This window comes from Rhipicephalus microplus, chromosome 6 (genome assembly GCF_043290135.1).
Source record: "Rhipicephalus microplus isolate Deutch F79 chromosome 6, USDA_Rmic, whole genome shotgun sequence".
Lineage (NCBI taxonomy): Eukaryota > Metazoa > Arthropoda > Arachnida > Ixodida > Ixodidae > Rhipicephalus > Rhipicephalus microplus.
In genome coordinates this window covers 129,638,137-129,648,919 of record NC_134705.1, presented here as the reverse complement: position 1 = coordinate 129,648,919, position 10,783 = coordinate 129,638,137, and the positions used below count along the sequence as shown (strand labels likewise).

The 10,783-nt window shown below is 45.1% G+C and overlaps 1 protein-coding gene across 1 annotated transcript; it reads right to left on the bottom strand.

Annotated features, from left to right (window-relative positions):
* Positions 1–548: 548 nt before the first annotated feature.
* LOC142765498 (sulfotransferase 1C2A-like) lies at positions 549–5,182 on the bottom strand. The gene is made up of 3 exons (XM_075866565.1): positions 5,029–5,182; positions 1,828–2,309; positions 549–1,106 (listed from the first exon to the last, which is right to left on the bottom strand). The coding sequence occupies exons 2-3, from the start codon at positions 2,275–2,277 to the stop codon at positions 609–611; spliced, it is 948 nt and encodes a 315-aa protein (XP_075722680.1). The 5' UTR covers positions 2,278–2,309; positions 5,029–5,182; the 3' UTR covers positions 549–608.
* Between the last annotated feature and the right edge of the window lie 5,601 nt (positions 5,183–10,783).

Genomic DNA, 10,783 nt, shown 5'->3' with positions numbered 1-10,783 from the left:
ACCGAAACAAAATTGAACCTAAGTGTACCAATAAGCAATCTTTCCGCTGCTACAGACCGAACTTACGGCTTTCGGACAACGCCAAGCAAGCCTTCACATGAATTACGAGCACCATTAGCAAACAGTTTCAGCTTTAGATGCAAGAAAATAGAAAATGAAATTGACAGGTTCATGAATACCATCATAGCTCATTGAACGAGCATGAGTTGTGTTATCCGTAGCTTGTGGGCTTACGTCTCCACAGGTGGTAGTGTTTTTCTTCCACTTGTATTCCCATGTGTGTATGTCAGATTTAGTAGTGTTGTTTGCGCTTTCTTTAAGTGAAGTAGGTCAAACCAACTCAAGCAATCAGCTTCATCAGATATTTTTACACCATTTTTGAAGACCACCAGCAATGTTCCCTACACCCTCCTTATCCACTCTATCTGTTTCAATACGTATTATTCGAACTGAACATTAGCTTTGTGCAAATAGCAGGTGCTGTTATTCCCTTAGTGTTGAGAAGCACCACATCACAGTGAAACACTCATAACAACGAGCAGAACGCATTCGCTTAAAAAGAATCAATGAAAATTTATTTAGCCATAACTTCTGCGCATGCTCCATAATTATAAACTGGGGAGATCCAATGACTTCCACAGGCTCATGACATCGCTACTAGCAGTCTTTTGAGAAATCCAGGCTTTAGTTTTTTGCAGTTGTTCACTGGTAAAGTGATTTTTCCAGTCTCCCACGATTCCTTTTCTTAAAAAGGCAGACGGTACTTCAGAGACGGGACCCTTCATCACTGTGGAAACGTTGACGAAGTTAGGAGACTTTCCGCTGACCACTCCTGTTTCGCAATTGTTTGACTGAAATCTGTCGACTGGGTTGTCCTTGATGAACGCCTTCATCTTCTCCAGGCGACAAGCGGCGAGAACGCGCCAGAGCAGTTCTTCGTCTCCACGCAGTGCTGTTCCGTACTCTTCACCAAGAAAATCAGCGATCCTGAGAAGCTGTGTCCTGCTGTCTGCCTTTAGGTCTTCGTAAGTTATGAACAGGACATTGGCATCTCGTCGATGCTCGTACCAGGACAACAGGTGGTCGAAGTAATCACCGTATGGAACCTAATTCAAAAATAGAACATAAAGGCGATTCAAATTTCAATTTGAGCCACATAGGTAAAATGAAGATTGAAAGTAACAGCTCCTAAACGTAGTCACTCAAGACGATTACTTGGTGATAGCCAAGCTCGGTTGATCGTCTCCTTTATTTGTATCGCCTTGGTTTCTCGGTTTTGTTACAATTAAGTGCACATGACGCTCTTGTCAGGTGATTTATTTGTTATTTATGGCTTTTCAAGTGTCAAAATGAATTAATTTCACGCGACTCATTCAAAAATAAAGTGAGCACGAACTAATTTGATGACGAAGTCAGCAAAGTTAACGCACGAAGGCATGACGCACGTGGGTGGCACTATGTATTTCTAGAGGCAGTGAAATACCAGAGGAATCTAATAAAAAAGTGTTGCAAAATAAAAGCTAACCGTTATTTTTTCCTTGCTGTCTTAAGGTTTACGCCACGAAGCTTTTTGACTCTTTATCTTGTGCCATAACATTACAACTGCTAATATCCAATATGCAAGTCTTGATAAAAATGGCGCGTGGCTCAGTCATACAGATTACAAGGATGATGTGGCGACGCACTCAAGCTCCTGCAGTTTGTGCACGTAACAATACTACAGCCAGCGCACACCATTGATTCTGTCAGGTCGTCTTTATATGAACGAGAAATTGAAGCAAGGAGTGCTGACTTAATTGCGAAGTGCAGGTAACATGGACTGCTTACCTCTCCAGATAGGAACGTGTCCAAGAAGGTGTCGAAATCCGGAAAAGCGTTTGGCCTGAACCCTCTGACGAAATAGTAATAAGAAACAGCGCAGTCATACGGATTCCTAGCGACGTAAATGTACTTGGCGCAGTCAGTTGGTTGAAGCACACCACTTGGCAGGTGGGTCACGATGGGGCCTGCTCCGAGGCGATTCTCCGCAGCCTCGGCTCCCCGGGCGTCAAGGAACGGCGTCATCAGGTCGTAGTCGGCAATTTCAAATGGCGGGTTTCCATGAGTCAGAATGTTGCACACGATGTATTGAGTCCATGTGGTCCCACATTTTGGGTAAGTGACGATAAAGATGTCTCCTTCGCGTGCCTTGTACCCAATCGCAGAGCGAAAGTTCTTTTCGTGGAACGCTCTTGGTATGCAGAGCCCTTCGATGTAGTGATAAAGCTGGTTGTTCATGATGTCTTGTGTTTGTACAAATCGTCGTCGGTCTGAAATGGCATAAAAAGGGCCCAAGTAGTTCTTTGATATTCTAATATTTACTTAGAGAACAATCACGTTACTTTGTGTGTTGAAGTTCTCCGCTAACACGTCCTTGGGAAACCCCCTCACCGAATCAATGATAGCCCCAAATGCCTCTCAGCGTACGTTTTGATATGGAGTATGTATTATCTTCCTAAGAGAAGGAGCAGCGTTCTTTATCAACCTATTTATGTAGGCCTTGCTTGCTCTTCTTTTTAATAGATAATTAAGAGTGGAAAGAAGTGCTGCTTCAAAGGAGGGGACTGAAACTTTTAATTGGTGTCGGTCATACTGCTTAGCCGCCACAACGAAGGCTCTCCCTTTAGAGAAATTAGAAAGCACTCTTGTACTACGAAGTTCTATACACTCTCTATTACTGATATCTCAATCCCAGTAGAAGAGGTATTTCATGCAAGAAGAGAATGCACAGCATTTTCTTCTGCCTATTAGGACCATGACGCTACACAATATAGCCACCGTGTTTACACAAAGACTTGAACCAGGAGTGCGAGCTAAGGCTAGGAGAGCCGTGAACATGAAGCCCCAACCACAGAAGCTTGAAGATGCCCGTATTACGTTTCCATTCTACAAAGATTCACTCTATCTAACCGAGAAAAGAAATAATCCTCCTTCGTATCCACTCTCCACAATTATTCGTCATTTATTTTTACAACATCGGTTGCTCTTTTTTACGCCAACCTTTGTTTCTTAAACTCGGGTAAGAATGCGGGGCTTGGTGACCAGGACTCCGTGATTCCAATTCTCCCTTTTATATGTTCACAAGCATAATTTTCTCCTCTTTCATCTTGAATGGCGTCGTATAGAGACTAAGGCGTAGTAAAACGAATGGGGCTAAAAAGGCTGCAGCTGCCCTAAAGAAGACTAATTCTTTTGTGGAAACGAAAAATGTAGAGACATCACCTGTTAAAACCGGCCGATGACTTGACACATCCGTATTCTCGTAAACAACTGTCTCGTTTTGTTAAAATAAAACAGGTTTGATGTAAGAAGGGCGAATGCAGTATTTCATAGTAAGTATAGGAATGGCTGATTTAAGGGCGTAGACAAACATCTTTTTTGGAAGAGAAGCTGCTTGATTTCAGGTTGGTGCCCCCTAAAATGCCCTGTATGCCATCGTGAAAGCAATTCGAGGTGAAAGGGTACCAGTCCGGTGTGCCACAATATGCTTACGGCCGTCGGTTGGCTTACCGAATTACGATAACTGCAACCGTGTTGAAAGTAATGACCGCGTCCTGTGCCACAGTTTCAACTTTGAACAAAATCACCAGACTCAGCAGTGTTCATTAAAGTCTAGATTTTCGGCCAATCAATAAACAAGAAATTTTGGGAGTACGGTCTCACAGTACACTAGCGCAGGAAGCCACACGAGCCCTCCTGGAGTACTTCAAGGCAACATCACGAAGCGACCAAATGTGAAACCCTGCACTCTATGTTGTGTGCAATATGTATCTTCTTCCCTTTTTCTCGCTCTCTTTTTCTTCCTTATTCCCCTCTTCCTGCGTGTAGGATAGCATTAACCTCCCTATCTTTATTGTATTTCTGTTCTTACTCTCTATTTTTATTAAGCTTGCTTGGTTTTATAGTAGAAATTACGCACACCAAACTGCTCTTGTTAACATGCGCTATCAAATATTTTTTTTTGCATAACGTGCATGATTAGTGCATCGCAAGTAACGACTGCACACTTTCACATTGGCTCATTACATTCCTTGTTTGTTTTGGAAGTGCTACACTAAATGCATCATGGGTATTTCTGTAACACTGCTGATGCCTGCGCTGCAAATTGTATTGAGGAATCACAACCATCTATCGTAAATAAGAACGCACATTTCATGGATGTGCTTTCCTGAGGCTTTTGATAATTTTAGCGATAACCAAGCTCTCTAAAGAAGAGCCAGAAGAGCCACAGTAGCTTTGTATGACGAGCATGTTGCAGTTGCGAACGGTCGTTTCCTTCCAGCTATAAACAGTTTGATTCGAATACAGGTGTATATTTTTACTCGCAAAATTTCAATATGCTACTCACAGCATTAACTACTTTGCGTTCTTTCTTATCTGTGTATACAGTTGTCTGAGTTCTTTCTATAGACTATTCCTACAAAAATATGCTGATAATTACCTACTCTGCAATTGATTGACATGTGGGGTCTAACGTCCCGAAACCACAATATAATTATGAGTGATGCCGTAGTGGAAGGCTCCGGAAATTTCGGCCAACTGAGGTTCTCTAACGTGCACCCAAATCTGAGAACACCGACGTATGCAAAATTTTCGCCTCCATCGAAAAGGCAGCCACCACAGTCGGGATTAGATGCCACGACTTGTGGATCAGCAGCCGAGTACCTTAGCCACTAGACAACCACGGCATGGCCACGTTCTCTGTAACGTATGCACATTCGATAGTTGTACGTTTGTTCGGTGATCTAGTGAAACGGTTCACTATTATCTAAATAACTTGCCCCATTTGTCGTCTACAGCATACTGGTTCATGTACTCTAAATTTTAGAAAGCGCTACATTACCCAAAGGGAGATTTAAAATTACGCAAAAAACGGCAGTCATGCGCATTTTGTAGCCGTGGACGAACTCGAAACACGCTACCGATAAATGTGGTGCTGCCATCCGTAATGCTTTGTACGTAAATGACAACATAATCAAGTAAGCTTACCGACAGATGTGGGCTCTAGATAGTGCCTGCTTTCACAAGCTTGCTGGGCGCTCGACTTTACGGAAAACTGAGCGACCTGATAGTATAGCACAGGATATACTTTCTACCCAATAGTGAACGCAGGCATCTGTGCTGGGTGTGACGCGGCAGACTATTTCTCTCAACTGTAACAGGTCACGCAGTTATAGTCTAAGTTACTGAGTCACCCACACAGGAAAGTGCGGACGCTGAAGCTGCAGTGCAGGTGGAAGAATTGAAAACAATATGACAATTTTCCTGCATCTAATAAAGGCAGGTGCATGAAGTATACCTTTACTGTGTGTGCTGTGATTTTCTGGCTTCCATAGCAGCTGCTTTTACGTACCTGAAGCTTTTCTAAACTAACTTTTTACAACGCAACAGTCATTTCAATTCACCTAATTAACAAGACTGCCGAATATTATGTAGCGACGCCTGAAGACATGATGACGATGACGATAAAAAACTTTACTGGGGTCCAGACAAGGGGGAGAATTCGTAGGCTCGTCGTCTTTAGATAGTACCTACGTGCACAAATTGCATAGCACAGTGGCATTTAGCATAGCCAATCCTGCCTGAAGGGAATGTATATTTCGCTAAACACAGCTGAAATAAAAAGAAAGCGTATGAAAGACCGGGTAACTAACACAAAAAACATGGCTCCTGGCTGTGTCTAGAAAGCGGTAAAACGAGTAAGTGAAACTTGTCTTCACAGAGGTTGTTGAAGGTATTCTTTCACCGCAAGGATAAAGCAATCAATGCTTTACCAGCAAGTTTTAATGTGACGTGAGAAACAACATGTGAATCGAAACTTGCAGTGCGCTCCTCCAGAATAAAAGTCGCATGAAAAGAACGTAGAAAAGACGAACATGAAATAACAAGTGCTGCTCCAACGAAAACACGGACCTATGACTGTAGCACACAAGTGTACAGTAAAGCGTACAAGCACACACGTAAGCACACAAGTGTGCGTACAAGCACACAAGTAAAGACAGACAGACAGACAGACAGACAGACAGACAGAGAGACAGACAGACAGACAGACAGACAGACAGACAGACAGACAGACAGACAGACAGACAGACAGACAGACAGACAGACAGACAGACAGACAGACAGACAGACCGACAGACAGACAGACAGACAGACAGAGAGAGGGACGATTCACGGTGTACCGATAAAACCCTCTGAATCTTCGCCTCACTCATAATCCTCATTCAACCAGTGGATATACTGTGATTCTTAGTTCGTCTTTTGTTTGTTTATGTTGGCCAGATTACGACTTGTGTGTAGAGTTCCACTGTTAATATGGTCCTGTAGGTCGCGTGCTAATATGGTCCCGCAGTAATTTGATCCCCCAGGACGCTGGATCAAATCCCAGCTGCGGCGGCTGCATTTCCGATGGAGGTGGAAATGTTGTAGGCCCGTGTGCTCAGATTTGGGTGCACGTTAAAGAACCCCAGGTGGTCGAAATTTCCGGAGCCCTCCACTACGGCATCTCTCATAAATTATGGTGGTTTTTGGTCGTTAAACCTTCAAATCAATCAATCAATTGTCTAGAGGTGAGTGTGGTAGCTGAAAGGCGGGATAACTTGATTATACTACTTGGATCCTTTGCACACCTGAAATCACGCCTTAGGCTTGCTACTCAAATAAAATATCAGGCCTACATTTCGAGCTATGGATGCTTAAGCATAAAATATCTTCAAATATTTGTTATCTGCTGCATTCTGTTTCGTTGGAAACTTGCGTTTGCGGCATTTCTATGAAAACAGCTTTTCTCAGCATTTTCTTTGTGTAACATTTTAGCAAAGGACTACATTGAACTCAAAACAATGTATTATAAGCTGACGTTACTTTATAACTCGTTTAAGCCTCTTTTGAGGCGACGTTTTAGAAGTAAGCCACCCTGAAGTGAGGCTGAGTCATCAAAATTTGTTAATATTTTAAACTCGCTGCAGGTGGACAGCTAGTCATAGACTTGGAGAATTTCGGATACGTAGATTGTCTGTAAATGCACAAATTCATTCAGGAGAGCATTTTGCGCACAGACTTTTTGTACCACGCAGCCTCGCCCTGACGACCTTCTTGTATTGACGTAACCTCAATGTCGTACTACCAAGATCCAGTACCTGGTTCTGAGCATTCTGAAAAAGATGATAACTGAAAACTAGAGCCGAATCTTTGTTAGCTTCGCCCTTCCTAGAAGTGATGCGACCCTACAGCATTTTCGCCTCCATCGAAAATTCAGCCGCCGCAGCTGGGTTTCGATCCCGTGACCTGCGGGTCAGCAGCCGAGTACCTTAGCCACTAGACCACCGCGGCGGGGCGAAAGTGGATCGCCCATTGCTGTGAGGCAGGCGGAACGACGTTGTTTGGTAATGTGCTTATCTGCTATCGGACCTGCTAGCTCTGACGGCGTCGCCAGAAGAGCAAAAGGAGTATAGAAAACTCTGTCTAGCGCGGTGAAGAAATGAGAACGCTATAATAATGAGCCTTCTCGTTTCCGGGGATACCGCGATGCCAAGGGGTTCAGTTGATAGTAATGGCATGACCGCATTCGCAAAGCAGGCGTGCCTGGTGTCGGATCTTCCGGAGTATAGGATCGGTGTAAAGGACATTAGCGTATGCCCGATGGGCAGCTTGGGAATCAGTGTATACGCGATAGGGAACAGGATCAATTTGAGGTCACATTTCGAGGGCCAACTCCAAATAATCTCAGAGGACCACTAGCTATGCTCGAGTGTTGTACATCACTTCTGCTGAAACATGATGACGTCGGCTCTGCTTTCGATTTGTTTGGTCGTACCACGCCATGGCATAACAACTATTCTGGTACCGTATGAAAGACGTGTAGCATAAGTGTATACAACCCGCTCAGCCACTGCGAGGAAACTCGTAGCCCTAGCATATCTCGTGCCATGGTGAAGGCGCCATGCTCGCTGATTAGGGTCTGTATTTAACGGAAGTGGCTTGTTATCGGCAAGTACCGTGGTTTCTCAAGGTGGTGTTTTGTTAGCTAGCATGAGCAGTGTGTTGATATCAAACCCTAGACGCATCAGTGTGTATCTCCCGGCATTTTTCGCGGAAGGTCTCATCTCTTTTGTGTGTATGTACATGCCGACGGGCTCGGGCAGGTTACGGAGCTTGTTGCAGCTCTTGAGCGCATCCAGGCGTGTGTACCTTGGAAGTCCGGTAACCATGAGTTTGACCTAGTTAAGTACCTGGATCGAGCCTAATTATCTGGGTATGGTAGAACGAATGATACGGCAGTTCATACATGATACGTCAGACGAGAAAAACTTGAAGAAACTAGCTGATTTCTCGTTCGTTACCTCCAGCAGTACGGTCAGAGATTCTGCGTGAAGCATGAAGGATTTGTTTGCTAGTCTTGATTGATATGTGGGGTTTAACGTCCCAAAACCACTATATGATTATGAGAGACGCCGTAGTGGAGGGCTCCGGAAATTTAGACCACCTGGGGTTCTTTAACGTGCACCCAAATCTGAGCACACGGGCCTACAACATTTCCGCCTCCATCGGAAATGCAGCCGCCGCAGCCGGGATTCGAACCCGCGCCCTGCGGGTTAGCAGCCGAGTACCTTGTTTGCTAGTCTTTGTAACGCATTGGAACCAAGTGGTCGCTGTGCGATTCTCGTCTAGGTGCATAACGGGTATTCGAATAGTGCATTTTATTATTATGGGTTGATTGCCTATGTGAAGCTTGAAACAGCTCTTGTCTTGCTGATTGACAAACGTAGTTCAGCCAACATGAATGACGAAAAACTCAGTTTTGTCCGGAGTGGTGTGTAAAGCTGTTTCCATTGCGTAGTCGTGACTATAGATTAGGGCTCTTTGTAAGACATTTTCCTGCTCACCGATGGATCCTTGATGCGTCCCCATAATTACATCGTCAGCATACACCATGTGCTTTAAACCCGGTACGCCCGCAAGGAGTCTTGGCAGCTGGTACATTGCTATGTTGAAGAGGGTGGGGGAGATCACCGAGCCCCGGGTTGGTTCGTGCGGTACTGGCGTTTAGGCCAACTTTGGCGTGGTGACTTCGCCCTTACAGAAACCCCATTATAAAGTTATTCGTTATTCCTTTATTATTTACCAAGGGCACGTGCTTTCATAATGATGGGTTTGTGTGGTACGCCATCGAATGCCTTGCGTATGTCCACTGCTACAACAGCCCATGGGTGCACTAAGTTAGGGTCCAAAACGTCTTTTAAGGCGAAAGAGTTTATCCTGATTTGATAGGCCCACGCGGAATCTGTAAGTTGTAGGGGCCAAAAGGTCGCGATCTTCAAGGTACCACATGAAGCGTGTGTTAAGCACGCTTCCGATTATTTTATTCACACGAAGTTAAAAAGTTCGGGCGTAGTTTGGACAAGGTATGGGGTGTTTTACCAGGTTTTGGAATAGGCTCGACTACCGAAAGCTTCCGTGTGGAGGGCAGTGACTGTAATAAACTATTCTCGGACAGCGTGTTTGTACTCAAGGAGCACATTGCGTAAATAAACAACGCCTATTCCATCGGCTACTGGAGAACTGCGAGCGTAAGCATGTTTGAAGGCGTACTCCAGTTCGAGCATGGAAAAAGGGCTAGTAAATGGCTCAGTGCCTACAGAGCTTGCATCTTTCTTGTACGAATTGTCTGAAGGGCGAAATAACTGAGAGACAAAAACCTTTGAACATCTTGTTCGGCGAGCTCCCGACTGCTGATGCCTTCCTGGAGGGCCATACAAGCCGCGCCACTGTAGGACTTGCGTTGGCTGAGAGAGCACAGGATGTCCCACACCTTTGACGTGTGGGTCTACTCATTGATGGTTTCACGAATTCCCATACAGTGGTCTGACCCTAGTGTGGTCTTGCATTCCTCATTATAACGTAGAATTTTGCGCAACCGTGCTAAGCATTGGACAGCGTTGCGAGACGTCCTGTGCGGAGACAGAATACGTAGCCTTCTATTCCACAAAGTGAGAAGATGTCCACAAAGTTCTGGATGATAAAAAGGAACGCGTAGGTTCTTGGTGGCTTGCCGCTCCACTGCGCATGACTGGAATAACAGAAGGTCACGTTTCTACGCTGGATTGATTTGATTTGTGGGGTTTAACGTCCCTAAACCACCATATGATCATGAGAGAGGCCATAGTGGAGGGCTCCGGAAATTTCGACCACCTGGGGTTCTTTAACGTGCACCCAAATCTGAGCACATGGGTCTACAACATTTCCGCCTCCATCTGACATGCAGCCGCCGCAGCCGGCATTCGAACCCGCGACCCGCGGGTCAGCAGCCGAGTACCTTAGCAACTAGACCACCGTGGCGGGGCTCTAGGCTGGAGGCTGCTGCTGCAGTAAATCATGGTATTTGTGCCAATGTGGGATGTGGCTTAACTGTGTACTGACACGTGGCTATCTTCGCATTGGCATCGCCTGTTCGAAATCGTGTGAGTATGGGGAAGTGGTCGCCTAACATGCAATCACCGAACACCTCCCACTGAAAAGTTTACAAATCCATGACTTACAGTAAGGTTTGGTGAGGTGCCTGCTTGGTGAACCATCCGTCCCAACCTCGTGGGTTTGGGGCGTATTCAGAAGTGTTAGCCCGTACTCCGACTACTTCTGCATGATGCGCCTGCCACGTGGGCTGCATTTGTTGTATCCCCAGGCGGCATGCTTATAGCTCAAGTCTCCGCACAACAATATGACATCGTATGAATAAATCTTGCTC

Bases quoted from the DNA above. Each gene is read 5' to 3' on its own strand.
- LOC142765498 (XM_075866565.1), bottom strand. From the start codon at position 2,277: ATGAACAACCAGCTTTATCACTACATCGAAGGGCTCTGCATACCAAGA. The intron at 1,107-1,827 runs GTAAGCAGTCCA...TTTTTGAATTAG, and splicing joins ACACGTTCCTATCTGGAGAG to GTTCCATACGGTGATTACTT.